This window comes from Panthera onca, chromosome D2 (genome assembly GCF_046562875.1).
Source record: "Panthera onca isolate mPanOnc1 chromosome D2, mPanOnc1 haplotype 2, whole genome shotgun sequence".
NCBI lineage: Eukaryota > Metazoa > Chordata > Mammalia > Carnivora > Felidae > Panthera > Panthera onca.
The window spans coordinates 81,124,680-81,140,973 of NC_138349.1; the positions used below are offsets into that span (position 1 = coordinate 81,124,680).

At 49.2% G+C, this 16,294-nt stretch overlaps 1 protein-coding gene across 6 annotated transcripts in view; it reads left to right on the forward strand.

Moving 5' to 3' along the window:
- RNLS (renalase, FAD dependent amine oxidase) overlaps positions 1-16,294 on the forward strand; it is a 346,559-nt gene that overhangs the window by 286,567 nt on the left and 43,698 nt on the right. For 2 of the 6 annotated variants that reach the window (XM_078434142.2, XM_060642980.3), the window contains one exon: positions 874-2,310. The exons of 2 other annotated variants lie outside the window; for them this stretch is intronic. In XM_078434142.2, coding sequence (XP_078290268.1) covers positions 874-1,092 — 219 coding nt within the window. In that variant the 3' untranslated portion in view covers positions 1,093-2,310. Of the gene's footprint in view, positions 1-873; positions 2,311-16,294 lie in introns of those variants that run through there. 2 more of the 6 variants (XM_078434140.2, XM_078434139.2) reach the window with 2 other exon arrangements.

Consider the following 16,294-nt stretch of genomic DNA (forward strand, 5'->3'; position numbering starts at 1 on the left):
CGTTTTACGATCTTTTAACTTAACACTCATATCGTATCAATTGTGACATCATAATGCGATTCGCATTGATTCGAAGCTGCCATCGAGATGAGCTCATGACTATGTCAAAACCTCCGCTGAGTAAATAAAGGACTGATTTTGAATGTGGGGAATGATGTAGGCTGGAAAGATCATGGAAAGAGACTAGAAACAATACAAGCTCAGTAGGGAAATTTTAGACATCAAACATTTTTTTTTAACACAAAATACCAAAGGTCACTAGTCTCCCACATCAAATGCACAGACAATTTTTTTAAACAAATCCATTTCAGTCTGAGTCTTGAAACAAGTCTAAAATATGTGATTTTTGTTATGAAGATTCTAGGATAATTTTAAATTTGTTGTTTTTAAAAAACGAAGGAGGAACTGTTTTGGATGTCAGAGGAGGGCTGGGGGGTTGCGGGGGGGAGAATGGAGCCATGGCCTCTCTGTCCTCATTCAGCACATGAATTTCCACCTATCCTGAGTGGTTGACATCCGAAGAATCTCCAAGTACAGAATTCCAAAATCCTCCTCATTCGCAGCTTAAGATGCCACCAGAGAGGCTCCAAAATGTGGCTTTGTGACACTTTTTGAAGGGCTGGCAGCCCCCTTTATACTCAATGAAGGCTGACTGGAGCACCCACAATTGGCCCAAGATGCAACTTCTGCATTTATCTTGGCAAACAGTTTGACAAGAGGGTGAGGTTTGGCCAAGGGTGGGTGGAATCAGCATGCAAACGTTCCTTCGCCCATCTCATCCTGTCTGAAGAAGGCGGATGGAGATGGAAGGTTTTCAGGCTGAGTTCCCGCCGACCTTAACTGGAAATAACTTGCTCTCTTTCACATCTGCAGCTGTGTCCTCCTCAGGGAGTTGTCCAACTCGATGTGATTTTAAACATCTGTCAGCTAAATCAGAGCTCCAAGTTTAGCACTCGGGAACATTATGTGGATTTGCGATGCTCGCTGGAGAACACTGGATCCATAAACCAAGCTCACATGAGACAGCCGGGTGGTGGTATTCTGGTTGGCAATTTCACCCATGACACATTTATTTTGCCTGCACATTTATGAACATTATGTAAAGGGAAAGAGTGACCGTTTCCCTGAAAACGGCTTTCGGGATCGCCGCAAGATCAATACCAGGATGGAAAGTCTTTGCACTGGGAACGCTGACTGTTTTCCTACCCGATCACTTGCCTGCAATTAAAAAATATTCCCAACGGAGTCGTTTTGTATGAATTTTCTGAAACTCTATTCTCCACCCTGAGCTGCCTTTCTGGTCCAGCTACAACTTTCTTCCCCTGTGCCCATCTTGGAGGGAGATAAGCTTTGCGTATAGTCATGGCTCCAAGTGGCCATCTTTGAAGATCTCTAGGATGCAGAAAATCATCCTTTTCCTCCACTGGGCTGACGTTCTGAAGAGATGTGCTGTTGTTCATGAGGAGCACGAAGCAAGGCCTTTGCTCAGAGACTCCCTCTTGGCTGAGGCAATACCCCTGAACGGCTGGCTAACAATCCTTCGTGCACGTGGGGGTTTGTAACCCATTCTGTCAGTTCCTGAGATCATGGTATCCTTGAGGGGAAACACGGGGGGTGGTGGGAAACAGCCTCGCAATTCAGTGTGAGTTCCCACCAGATGATTAACCACAGTAGACTAAAACTTGCGAATTTCCTCTCCTTAGGTTAGTGCCAGATCTCATAGCTCCCAAAGTCCTCGGACAGAATTAGTTACCCCCTCCTCTGAGCTCTGGAGAGAGCCGGTGTGCCTCTCATCTGGTATTGATGCATGGTATCGTGAGGGAGGATCTTCAAATGCCACTGAGGTCTCTCAGGGGGCAGAAATGGCATTTGATTTGTCCTGCATGCTCAAGATTAGGACAGGCCTGTAGACAGTGGCCAAATAACATTTTATAGATAGACGGACTGGCACTAGTTTGAATAGCCTAAGAACGTACGGTCTAGAAGCAAGGAAAGGTGGTCCAGGCACAGGTGGCTGGCAAGAGAGCCCTTTACAGAGGTGCCCTGGATAATCCCAAAAGGATTATGGACATATTTGGGCAACAGGCTCAACCTCACTTCTCTTGCTTTGGAGAGAGGGCAGTGCTCGAGGAGGCAGCCAGGGGCTAGGAACGTGAAGAAGTGTTGCCATCCACACGGGGTTGTTCCAGGGGGCTGAGCAGGTCGTGGTTTCTACTTCATGATGTCTTCTCTTCGGCCCCTGAAGATTAGATTGGCTGAAATTTATTCCTGGAAGGCCTTGATTTCTTCCCCCTACTATGCCCACGTAAGGTAATACCTCACACCCACGTAAAGTAATAAACAGTTAAGACCAAAGACTGTAGTAGCATCAGACAGACCAGGGTTCAAATCCCAGGGCAGAAGTCGTTAAGGTGGATTATCCTAGAAAAATTACTCAACATCTCTGAGCTAACTCCTTAGGTAACGGGAGGGATTAAGTGAGCCAGTGTGAGTCAAGTCTCTGGCGAATGTTCAGCGTGGCCGCTCTTATCAGCATTACCGTAAGTAGTTTGGACTCTTTTATGTGCAAGAGATAAGAATGAGCCAAAGCTGGCTTAACCGAAAAATACAGGTGTGTGCCACAGACGTCGGGAGTGGGAATGGACCTGGGCCCCACGGAGGCACCATCCCGTCCACCTCTCTCCGCACATAATTGCGGGAAACCCCACCTCTCGGCTAACATGTCGCAGGTTCAGCTACAAGATAAGCCTTTCTCGTGGCTTTAATGGCGCACGTCTAGGGGAAAGGCTCAGGTAGACTCACCTTGAATCTGGCGCTCGTCCTGCTCATTCAGCTGTGGTGGGGGTTAGGCACAGGTGGGCACAAGGTCATGGCTATCCAGAGGTCCCCCACCCAGGCTCCCTTCATTGGTGCAGAGGCTGGCAGAGGGGGAGGACTGTTGGCTTTGGGGGCAGGAGTTCCTGCTGAGATGGGCCGATGCTGCAGAAATTACCTTCAAAGTATCACGAGGAGGAAGAATGGGACACTTAGAAATGCGTGAAATGTACTTCTCTGTGGAAAAAAGCCCGCCCAAATACTGCAAATAGGTTATGATCATAACTACATTCATTTCCAAAGGTAAGGTTTTGTAGGGAGCATAAAGAAATTGTTTTTATGCTATGGCGATGATTTTTTAATGCCCTTTGATTTACTAACAAAGTTCTGTTTAACGTGGAAAGGCTCCTGCAAGGATTAGTAACCGTGAGCCTTTGCCACCTAGCACCTTAGCAAGGATTAGTTGACAGCTGGCTGAGGGCCAGGCCGCAGGGGACAGATCCAGGCCTGGAGGAGAGGAGGCAGGGAGCAGAAAAGTGCCAAGGGCGCTGGAGGCAAGCTTCTTGTTCTTCGCAGTGTATGGGTACGAAGCCCCTCTCTTCCTGGAAAGGCAGAAACCTGGCTCAGAATTCTGAAGCCCCCATCGCATTTTCACAGAATGTCAGTGAATTTCAGGCCAGAGAAAGGGCAGCGGGCTACCTGTGAACTCCTTTGGTGATAAGAAGGCAGCGGGGACATTGGGAGAGGATGCCACGAGCTTTTTCAGGGCAAAGCTGGTGCCGATTTCCAAGGTCTGTGCGGACATCCTGTAGAAACACGTCTATAGAGACAGAGCCCATGTGGAACTCTGTCCCCGGCTCCCACCTCTGGATGCAGTGAGGGCGACCAGGGAGAAGTCTCCGTGTGGGCCCCTCTCCCTCCAGCCTGAATGTCAGTGTGCTGCCTCTTTAGCCGTCGTTCCTTTCAGGGATTGGGCAGGACAGATGGTCACTGTCATGTTAGAGCCAAAGCCTGATGAGGCAACTTCGAGAGTATCGTGGAAGCTTACCCCCTACCCCCGGCCTGGCCGGGGACCGAGGCTCCAAAATGCGGTGGGTAAATCGCATGGGCAGCCTGGTCTGGAGAAGAGAAGTGTTTTTGAGCTCGCTCAAGCTGGCTGCCCCGAGACATTGCCCGAACGTTTCCCTAAACGCTGCCTCTGTCTTCGACAAAGCTATAGAAGGTCAAAGAAAAATTCGGTGTGGCCCAAAGACTTTGGGTGAGTGTTCAGGGCCCACGTGTTGGAAGAGACCCTTCCCTTCTGCTGCCCCCGTGACTATTGTCTGAACTGAAACCCAAAACACCACTAACTCGTGTGATCTCCGCAGCCACAGGGCTCTGCGTCCCGTGACGTGTAGCCCCGCAGAGTTATTCACGTCACACACGCACGACAGAAACACGCTCTCGTGAGAGTAGCCAGCTGGTCAAGCACCGTCGTGGGCTAGGAGCTGAGCACAGAACGGTGACTTGAACTCAGTCCTGCCCCAAGGGGTCTACAGTCCAGACAGGGGGAAAGACGCCTGAGGAACCAAGGCCAGCACAGGGGGGTAAATAAACGCTCGTAGGACTAAGGACAGGGCCCTTGACCCAGCGGGTGGAATCTCAACAGCATCTTAAAACATCAGAGAAGGAGTCTCATAGCAAAAAGACCAGAGCCCTGCAGGAAGGAGAGCTCGTGGGCAGGCGAAGATGGGGTCACAAAACTGCCGTCCCCGGACCCTCCACCGCAGCCCGGGACCCCCCTCTTCGCACGAAGCCCGGCTTCGAGCCCAGTCCCCAGAGACAGAAGGTCTGGGCGTCTGTGGAAGGCTGGGTGGCGTGGGCGGTTGGACACGCAGAACTGAAAACAAAGGCTTTCCTTCCAGGAATTATTACAAAATCTGACTCTCTGATCGGCAGCTTAGAGGACTGTCCGAACTTTCTGTCAGAAGAGGTTCGTCAGGTCCCTCTGAAGAGTGTGTCACACATAGAGGGTCTGCTGTGTGTGGGGTAGAGGGGATGAGACAGAAAGGAGGTACAACAGGACAGAACAGAGCCGGGACAGGAGCTGGGGGTGCAGGAAAGAAGGAAGGGAAACGCGATGGAGAGGGAGGCCAGCCACGGGCTGACCAGGGGAACCCCCCCGCTGGCGGCTCTCTGGTCACTGGTCACCCGCAGTTGTGTCTCTGCAGACGTGCACAGGGATGAGTAGACTTGGAAGAAGACGGTCCGTTCAGCAAAATAAAGCATTTCTGGGCAGTCGTCTCTGACACGCTTCGGGTGTGGGATAAACGTCCTGCGGTGTGGCCCTCCATAGGGAGAGAGAAAGACTCCCTGGCTGGTGTCAGACACATGAAAAAGCTTCACTGAAATATGGAGTGAAGGAATCTTCAAACATAGGGGTCCAGGGACTTCAGCTCCATGAGCATCTGCCCTAAGTCACAAGAAGATGTCAGAAACCAGATGCCGCTTGTGCGTGTGTGTGTGTGTGTGTGTGTGTGCACGAGGTGTGCGTGTGCCGGGGTTTGCAGTCCGAGACTTTTGATGAATTTCAGATCTCGGTCCGTTCCCCGCCCCTGATTCAAAAGTAGAGGACAGAGATGTCATCAGGTAGTTGCATAACCAGCCAATGCATTCTCTACGATTTGGAGCCCCTTGCTTATAGAATTTTAGAGCTGGGGCCATAGGAATGAAATGAAGAGCCTGCCCATCATGATGCTGGGCTTTGTGCTGGACATGTTCACCAAGGTAATAAAAGTAAAATGATTGTTTCAAATATCTCATTTTATTTTTAATGTATATTGATTTTTTTTAATTTTTTTTAATGTTTATTTATTTTTGAGACAGAGACAGAGCATGAACGGGGGAGGGTCAGAGAGAGGGAGACACAGAATCTGAAACAGGCTCCAGGCTCTGAGCGGTCAGCACAGAGCCCGGCGCAGGGGCTCAAACTCACGGACCATGAGATCGTGACCTGAGCCGAAGTCGGACGCTTAACCAACCGAGCCACCCAGGCGCCCCAATGTTTATTGATTTTTGAAGGAGAGAGAGAGACAGAGCGTGAGCGGGGGAGGGCAGAGAGAGAGGGGGACACAGAATCCGAAGCAGGCTCCAGGCTCTGAGCTGTCAGCACAGAGCCCAACGCGGGGCTCGAACTCACCGACCGGGAGATCACGACCTGAGCGGAAGTCAGACGCTTAACCGACTGAGCCGCCCAGGCGCCCCATCAAATATCTCATTTTAAACGTAAAGGACACTGGGGGACACAAACAGCTTAAGTGCACTGCCCAAAGTCTCACGGCCGCTCCTCATTCCTTTGGGTGTAATTCGTGCAAGCATCGCCCAGTGCCCGTCGTGTGTCAGGCAGAGTGTAGGACAGTTACCCAGACTTCTTGTCCAGGGCTCTCCTTTTATATTCTTTTAGTTACGTAACTTAGAGGCATCGGCCTGCCTGTCATCTGTATGAGGAGCTCGAAGAGTGAGCGAATCACTTGATAGCAACCTGTATCTTCTCCCTGAACATGCGAGCATTTGATCAGTTGCAAAATATGGAGAAAATAGTTTGTCCTCCAAAGATGAAGCTCTTGTGAATTTTAGGTTTGCAGCTTTCTTTTTTCATGTTTATTTTTGAGAGGGGGAGAGAGAGAGAGAGAGAGAGGTAGGGAACAGAGAGAGAGGAGACAGAGGATCTGAAGCAGGCTCTGGGCTAACAGCAGAGAGCCCAAAGCGGGGCTGAAACTCACGAACCGTGAGATCATGACCTGAGCCATTCAGACGCTTAACCGACTGAGCCACCCATGTGCCCCAGTTTGCAGCGTTTAAAGCAAACAAGGTTGGCATCATAAAGCAAACTGAACAAATTCAAGTGCAGTTTACTATATTATCCTATTAAATTATTGTCTGTTTTGTTATGTTAAAGAGTCTAAATAGTTAACAAACTTATATGCCTCTCTCACAAATTACGTTTTTAGGACGAATGAGCTCAGGTTATGAAAGTTTGGGTTAATGAAGTTATCAGAGAATTATCCCCAAGGAGCTCTAAATCAGAAGACACGAATGAGTGGCCCCGGCAGAATCCTGCCTTTGGTTATGTTGAGTTTGGTTTGCAGAGGGTTGGCCCACACAAGAGTTTTAAAACTGTTGCGTTACTTGACAACACTTCAAAATCGGGAGATTATAGGGGCGCCTGGGTGGCTCAGTCGGTTGAGGGTCCAACTGGGGCTCAGGTCATGATCTCACTGTTTGTGAGTTCGAGCCCCATGTCAGGATCTGTGCTGACAGCTCAGAGCCTAGAGCCTGCTTCGGATTCTGTGTCTCCCTCTCTCTCTCTCTGCCCTTCCCCTGCTCGCATTCTGTCTCTCTCTCTCTCTCTCTCAAAAATATACAAATATTTAAAAAATTTAAAAAAAAAGAAATCAGAAGATATTATAAAAATCAAGATTCTATTTAGTATACTGCTTTCTAGGCCCTGCGTGAAATAAATCAGAAAAAGACAAGCACCACTTATACGTGGAATCTAAAAAAGAAACAAATAAACAAGCAACAACAAAACTAATATAATGTTGTACGTCAACTTCAATTAAAAGTTTTTAAAGACTCCCATGTGCATGTAAAAAAGAGAATTAAAACTGTGTGCTTTTCTCGTGTTTAAAAAAATAGTAAGATTCTTGTTTCTTCTACAAAAGCAGAAGTTCTAGGGACACTAAGCCACCCCCTCAGTCCCAGGCAGCATGAAGTGTCAAGGGCCGCATTCGGGTGGCCTTTTTAGACGGGGCAAACACTCACCACAGCCCGCCTCACCCCTGCTACCCTCTGCATTCACCTGCTTCGCTTATTTACCTGCGAGGGAGGCCTTGCTGGCATTTGAGTTGCTCCATTGCAAGGGTCAAAATCTTTGCAAAGTTGTGGGTGCTTCCAACCAATTTTCTCCAAGTATTGAGTCCAAAATGGTTCTGGCGATTGGTGATGTTACAGTAAAATATGCATTCATTCATTCACTCAATATATATCGTTCGTTGCCCACCATGTTCCAGGCATGCGCCAAGAATGAGCACACTGAGGGACACCTGGGTGGCTCAGTTGGTTAAATGTCCGACTTTGGCTCAGGTCATGATCTCGAGGTTTGTAAGTTCGAGCCCCGCGTCGGGCTCTGTGCTGACAGTGCAGAGCCTGCTTCGGATTCCCTGCCTCTCTCTCTCTGCCACATCTCTCTCTCTCTCTCTCAAATAAGTAAAATAAAAACATCAAGAAAAAACTTTTTTTAAAAAAAGGAGCAAGCTGAGATAGATAAGTTTCGGCCCCTCCGGGACCCCACCGTCTAGTGAGGGAAATGTGTATGGTTACAATGGTTTATCCAAATGTTATCGTGAGTCACGGTAGCACAAAGGTGGGAGCCACCGGTTTCAATCAGGGGAATTTGGGAAATTTTAATAGAGCGAATAAGAACTGAACTCCATGTTCAGGGTCCGACTGGGAAAACAGCAAATATTCGAAGTAAGGAAAATGGAGCCGTTTTGTCCTGAAGGTGACAACCGAGCTATGGCGGTTTTAAAACAACACCCCAAGCTTCTTTGACATTCCTCTCATCGAGGGTCGTGGTCTGTACCCCCCACTTCCCCCCACCCGTTGAACCTGGGTGGACGTGTGACAGTTCCAACTAAGAGAGAAGGGGGACAGCGATGCCCTGCCGCTTCAGAAGTTAGGGCGTGAAAGGGGACTTCCGTCTGTTGCTGGATGGGACACTGACTGGCCTGTGGGGCCTGAGCGACTGTGGGTGCCGTCTGACTGCTCTGAGGCTGTCGTGCTGTGAGGAAGTCGCACCACATGGGAAGCCCTGTGTGGGTGCTCTGGTCAGCAGTCCTAGCCTTTGAGTCATCAAAACCCCGGGCAGCAGACATGTGCGTAAATAACCTTCAGACGATTCCAGCGCCCCCACCCCCCGCCCCCCGCCATGTCCGGTGTCACATCACCTTCAGCGTCTGTCTTCCCAGCTGAGGCCCAGACGGAGTGGACAAGAGAAACCCTGTTGGCTGTGCCTTCCCAAACTCCTGACCCTCAGAACGGTTGTTTCAAGCCATTGAATTTGGGGATAATTTGTTACATAGAAACAGTAGCAAGAACTCCAAGTTGTGGAATTGCTAAGAAGCCAGACAAGGCAGGGAGGCCAGCCCCCCGCCCTGATTAGCAACAGCAGGAAGCACGGGGCCACCATCTCTAGGGACAAGGAGCAGAGTTGGTATTCATGAAGCTCAGGGTCTAGGGTCACCTGGCAGAAGTTAGAACGAAGGCCTTCCAGAAAGAAGGAACACGGCTGGATCGGAAGATACTACCCAAGGAACAGGGGGAATGGTAGGTTTCTCTCTTCTTCCTGGCCTGCCATCTTCGGCCACTGCCCCCCGGTGGCCTACCCAGTCAGAAGCCCAGGAAACATAGCCTGCCGGAGTAGGTCCCTTCCAGAGCAGGACAGAACAGAGGAACCCAAAACTGGAGAGCGCGACAGGCCCAGGAAGAGCACACTGGGTACTGGAGAACGGGTAGAAGGTCACAAGACACGTAAGGAGAGATGACATTTCAGACAGAAGGAACAGCAGAGGTGTGAAGGTGAGCGCTTGTGCTCAGGAAACTTCCAGTAGCTGCTGTAGTTGAAATGTACCTTGCACTTGGGGTGGAATAGAATCAGTAGAAATCCTCATCCCCGTGGTGTGGGCAAGAACACTGATGCTCGGTGCTATGGACTGAACGTTTGTGTGTCCCCCTGCCCGTATTCTTATGTTGAAACCCAATCCCCAGTATGATGGCATTTGAAGGTGGGGAGACAATTAGGCAATAAATGTGGAACCCCATGAATGCAATTAGTGCCCTTATGAAAGAGACCCTAGAGAGCTCCTTTGTCCTTCTGCCGTATGAAGACAGTGAAAAGATGGCCATTGAGGACACGGGAAGCAAGTCCCCACCGGACACTGGATTTGCCAACACCCTGATCTGAGACATCCCAGCCTTCAGAACGGTGAGCAAGAAATTTCTGTTGTTTAGAGACTACCCAGGCTATGGTACTCAATCCCAGCCGCCTGCATGGACTTAAGTGTAGTAGATATGTTTCATTTGGGGAGTTATCTGGGCCCCAACGTCTTCTTACTTGGGAGAACCCTCATTGTATATGTCTTGGTTGCAGGTAGGGCACCATCAATCGCTGTAAAAGCCAAAGAGGGTGACCCACCTCTGTCACAGTTGCAGGATCTCAGTCGGACATTTCTGCCCAGAACGTGCAATCTTGAGGGACACAAGGATAGAGAGTTAGACAATTATTCACAGAAGCAGTGGTGGCATTGGGAGTCCAGTGTTATTGGCCTTGAGTGTCCAGGGCCAACCTCCGAACCCTTCCAGCTCTGATCGATTCCCAATCTTTCTTGACTCCCGCTAATTTTCTGAGTCTGATCCTCTGGTCTTCCAGTTAATTCTGGGAACTACCCAATATCTTGCCAACAGATTCCTTTCCTGCTTCAGTTAGACAGTCCGTTTCCATTGCTTAAGGTCAGACAACAATACAACAAGAATAATTTGTGCTCTTAACTGCCCTGTAGAGCACGTATTTTGAGAACACTAGGCAGATGCTGAGGTGAGGCAGGATTCACACTGAGACACTTGATGTGATGTGGATCTCCCCGAGCTCGCCAATCAGGAAGGATATCACTTGATAAGGGAAAAAGTTAAATCACTAGCTACTAGCTAAGATTTATCAAGTACTGTAAGAGTTTCCGGTGGCTGCTGTAAAAAGTTACCATGAACTTAGTGGCTTAAAACAATAAAAAATATATTATCTTACAGTTCTGGAAGGCAGAATTCCAAAGCGGGTCCCACGGTGCGTTAAGGTAGCAGGACAACTCTGTTCCTTTCTTGAGGCTCCAGGTGAGAGTCTGATGTCTTGCCTTTTGCTGCTTCTGGGAGCTCCTACCCTCCTTGCCTGGAGGCCCCTTCCTCCTACAGACCCAGCCACAGCGGGCTGAGCCTTCTCCCATCGCATCACCATGGAGATCACTCCTCTTCCTCCCTCTTCCACACTGAAAGGACCTTGGGATTACACGGGGCCCGCCTAGGTAATTAGGATAGTGTTCTTCTTTTAAAGTTAGCGGACTAGCAAACTTGATCCCTCCTCGTCACGCAACAGGACATAATCTCAGAATCTTGTGCCTTGGAGGTGGACATCTCGAGGGGCCATACGGTCTGCCTACCACAAGTACTTACTGTGATGGTGAATTTTAATGGGTCAACTTGACTGAGCCAAGGGACACTCAGCTGACAAAACATTCTTTCTGGGCGTGTTTACGAAGATGGTTCGGGAAGAGATTAGCATTCGCATCAGTGGGCTAAATAAAGAAGATCACCCTCACGAATGGGTGTGGGCATGGTCCAGTCTGTTGAAGGCCTGATAGAACACAAAAGGTGCGGGAAGGGGAAATCTGCTCCCTCTGCTTGAGCTGAGGCATCTGTCTTCTCCTGCCCTCAGACAGAGTTCCTGGTTCTCAGGCTGTCAGACTCAGACTGGGGATTTACACCAACCTCTCTTCCCTAATTCTTGGGCTTTTGGTCTTGAACTGAATATACCATTGGCTTTCTGGGTTCTCCAGCTTACAGATGGTAGACTTTGGGACTTCCAGTGGAGAAATATATATATATATATATATATATATATATATATATATATATACACACACACACACACACACACACACACACACATATACACACACACACACACACACACATATATATATATATATATATATATATATATTCCTATAGATTCTATTTCCCTGGAGAACCCTAATAATACTCTTATTATATATCAAGCTTTAACATACCTCACTTTATAGTTTTGCTAACGATGCTTCCTGGACCACGCGATGGGCTTTATGTCCACAGCCGTAGATATTAATGAAAAGTCCCTGTGCATACCATTGTTTTCTCTGCATATCTTGCCCCCTGTGACCACCGGGGAAGGACGCTGATTGAGACTAGGATTTGAGTACTCGCATGTCCCTGCCCGAAACCTATCTTAATCTCACCGCGAAATGCAACAAAACAGGACAGATGACACAGTTATTTGGGTCGACTGCTTGTCGTGTTTGCCTAATTACCATACAGTGAAAAAAAGTTAGTCAAAACACATGTCAGATTAGCGTCTATGAGCTTTATTTGATTACAACAGTAACCTCCCTTCTGGTGCTGACCTTCATGGCCAGTTACCCATGTAAAATGGTTGTCTGCTCGCAACTTAAAAACATCGGAGGGAACAGTGGGTATTAGAGGTGTAGTAACTTATCCAGTGCCTTGATTCCCTGCTGGAAGGAAGGGGTAAGGCCGTGATTGCTATTTCAGAGGGCTTGTCTATATTCCTACTCTTTGCTCCAACGTCCTAACCGTGAGAGGGGGTAGAAGGAACAGGAAGAGGAAAAACAAATGGGATTTATGTAAAGGTGATAAATCTGTTATATTACCTACATTACACACTGGACACGTTAAAAAAAAAAAAAAACAACCCTCAATTCAGGGCAATTGCCACAAATCACACATCCCTGATTATATGGCAGTATTCCTAGCGGGAAAGCCAGAAGTAGTGAAGGTGGATTTTTAGCATGTCCTATGCGTTTATTTATGGCGTAGTACATCATCAAACAACACTTGACAGGCTCTAAGCTGGCAAACCGGAGGGCTTTGAAGAGAAATAATGAGCTGAGAGGTTCATGACATGCTATTAAAAAGTTTGTGATTGGATTTGGAAAATCAGATGGGTCTCCAAGGAAAGGGACCATTTCTGAGCCGTTGCGCTTCGAATAGTCTTGAGCCCCAGAGCAGATATTTATGGGGAGGGAGAGTTGGTTTTGTCTCGAATCCAAGTTCTGACTCTGATGTAGAGCAGGGAAGTCACTTTGTGCTGCAGACCTGAAGTCCTGGAATAGCCATGATGTCACCTTTTTCTGCTGACCGGCCACCACTGCCCGGAGGCGCGCTGTTAGCTCTGTGATGTTTCGGCTGGATTCTCCCATATATGGGTTGCGATTCCAGCCAAAACAAAGTCGGCAGGGGAGTTTACAGCCACTGAATCGCTCAAGGTGCTGCGGGCTCAGTGGGATGGAAGTGATGGGGTCAGAATGCATTGCATTAGGAACAAAAGGACAAGAGAAAAGAAAAGGTATCGGGACGTGGGATTTGCGGCTGCCTGGTGTGTGATTTCCAAATCAAGCCTCTGGCCTTCCGATCAGTGCTTTGATGCTCTGCGTTTCCACCTTTGAGATCTTCAGGGCTTTTCTGGCATCTGTGATGGAAGAAAGTACCCTGTGCTGGGTGGTGAACCATGGAATCCCTCTCACTGAATTAGAAAGCAGACATTTTAGGATATGAGATCATGAAAGAGAATAGTATTTGAAAAGGAAGAAAAAATTACACACACACACACACACACACACACACACACACACAGAAGCACACAACTAGGCCAACACAGGATGAGTCTGCGGTTAAGCCATTTTTTGCCATTGCAGAGGACACTTTAACACTTTGAGTCCCAGAGCCCGCACGCTGGCGCACCCAGAGCCCGCACCCCAGCTGGCGCACCTCCGTAAAGCCCGGAGGCACCGGAGGGTCGGGTAGGAGGGTAGGAGGGTCTAGAGAACCCTTGGTCGGTGTTCAGTCCCACACTCGCAGGATGGGATCACCAGACGCTCCACCCGTCCTTCCCTTATCCCCACCAGCGACATAATGACATAGACACGCCACCCTCGCTCCCCAAAGATCTTCCGAAGTGGCCCAACTGTGGGGCGCAGCCACCGCCCCGTGAAAGACCGTCTGTGCTCAACGGGGGTGGCGGGGGAGGGGTAACGTGTTAGGCTAACCCAGGGCAATAATTGTCGTTTCTTCCCCAGCTGGCTTCACAAAAGTCACATGCGTGAGGGTGCACGTTCAAGCCTGCTCCGGCTGGACTCTGAAATGTGCAAGTATTTGTTTCATACGGGCAGGGCTGTTCCTTTTTTTCCCCCTCCTTCTTCTTTTTTCTCTCACTGTGGGAAAATGAACTTATTTTCAGTCACCCCTGACATCTGACCACTCAGCCGATCACGAGGACACTGCGGTAAACCACAGCTCAACTTGAAATTATCTCTTTCAGGCACGGCTACTGCACCATGGATGGGCACCATCACTGGTGACCCGCCGTCGGCCTTTCTCTCCCGAAGCTCCATTTTCGCGTTCCTCCCCGAAGCCACGGGTCTTGCTCTGAGGTCCTTCAGCTCGAGCTCGTCCTCACAATAAACCGAATCCCAAAAATGACACCGGCTTTCCCAGCTGAAGCCCTTAAAGTGGTGCATTTACGTATTATCCTTTTTTTTTTTTTTTTTGGAAAGCAGAGAGAAGGCATGCAAACTTTAAAGATCCCAGGGGAAAAAACGAAAACAAAAACAAAAGGCCAGTTCTCCTGATTAATATCGGGATGGTCCAGCAGGGGCTGTACATACTCCTTCTGTCGGAATCATCTTGTTTTTCATAGCTGTTTTACACCTCCAGCATCCTGCCATCTGCCCACTCAAAAGAAACGCAGCAAAGCATTCCAAAAACCAAGGCTGGAAGGAAATAATTGTGAACAAGCCCAAGAGATGGACTTTTCCGTACCCTTCTGGTTACTGCCGTGCCCCTGGAGGGCACGCGATGGGGGGAGGCCAGGAGGTTCAGACTGGGGGGGGCTCACTCCCTGATGGCCCCGTTGAGCCCCATCGCGCCAGCAGGCTGACGAGAGAGACCGGGTATGCAGGTCTGGCTGCCCTGTTGGCCGAGGAAGGAGGAGGAGGGGGAGGAGGGAGAACAGGAGGAGGGAGGGGAGGAGGAGTGAGCAGATGTGTCCTGCTCAGAGCTGGTATGTGTCACTGGAATATGGGTCAGCCTTTCCTGGACAACTTGAGGCAGACTGGAAGCATGGAGACCCCGGATGGGGCCCAAGTCCCCCTCACTCTCCTCCTGCGCCACACCAGTCCACACGGGCCCCAAGGACACAGAGAAGCCGTGGGGACAGACATGCAAAGGCTCTATCAGTCCTGGGGGCAAGGGAGCCAGCTGATCAGGCCAAAGCCAGCCGCTGCCTCTTCACATCTCCCCCGGGACCTCTCCTCACCCCAGATTTCGGTAGCAAAGTGGATGGGTAATAGGCCCGTAGCCCGGAGGGTGACCAAAACCCAAAATGACTTTCAGTTACCGGACAGTTCTGGTGGAGGCCCAGAATGAGCGCAGAAAAGGTTTGCTTTCCCAGCAGCAGGATGGGGTGCCCGTGAAAGAGCGGCCGGCCTTGAGGGGAGATGATTACTTTAAAGCGATGTCGGCAAATGCTTTTTTTGGCTGAACATTTCGGCTTGGTTACTCGCCTTCACAGAGGGAGAGAGGCACTGGTGAGCTGGAGTCTTCTCGCGAATGGAAAACTCGATGTCCCGATTTGGGGTGATAAGCGTGGCCAGGTTAGTGCCGAGCAGGCAGAGCAAGGACAGGGACGCTCTGACTTCGGGGTGACGCAAAACCATTCACCAAAGAGCATCGCGGGGCTGGCTGCCCCGACTCGGTGGTCTGTGTGCGCTCAGCGTAGAATGCCGGGCTTCCAAATCCCAGCGTCCGGTCCGTCGTCCCTGGAGGAAAACAAGGAAAATAAAATGGATTAGCAAAGGGTGTTGGTCGGGGCCAGAAAGTTTAGAAAGCAAACAGAGCCTCAAGGAAAGGGGGATTTTCTTTAAATCGGCTAATGCTAGAGGCCTGGGTAATAGTGTTGTCGATGAGAAATCACCATTTGCACGGTAGGCTTAGTTGTGACTTCTCCTCGTGCAAGTTCAAACTGAAATGCAGTGCTCCAGACTACTGTGCTCTGGGAAACACACAGGCATTTCCTTGCAAACGCTATGATTTAGCCCTAAATCATCACTATTTGGTCACTGTATGATCATTACTCTTTGACTATCGAGACTTTCAGGGGTTGAAGTCCCCGCTGGGCCGTGAAGGGGTATAGCTGGGGGTCAAGGCCAGGCTTCCTAACTCCTGTGCTTGGGAACCACTCAGCCAAAGTGGTTTTAAATAGCATCTTTTAAATAGCGTCCTATTTGGTGTATGCAAATCTAGGGTGACTTGTATCAAGTATAAGCTCCTCAGTGAGAAAAACTATGAGCTAGAATGGAGATTTCTTTGGATTACCTACTTGCAATATTTTGCCTCAATAGGAAAGTTGGGGGCTTGCTCGTGAAATACGATCACCCCTTTTCATTAAACAGTGCATAATTTTATAAGTAAACTCTCAACGAGGAAGACATTAGACAGCCCAATTCAGATCTGGTCTGGCATTTGAAGTGCATTGAGATGTCCAGACATAAAGCAGTTTGGAACTTACCAGACATAAATATTGCCTTAAAAAATTGCAAGATTAAAGATGTTAGCAAATAGG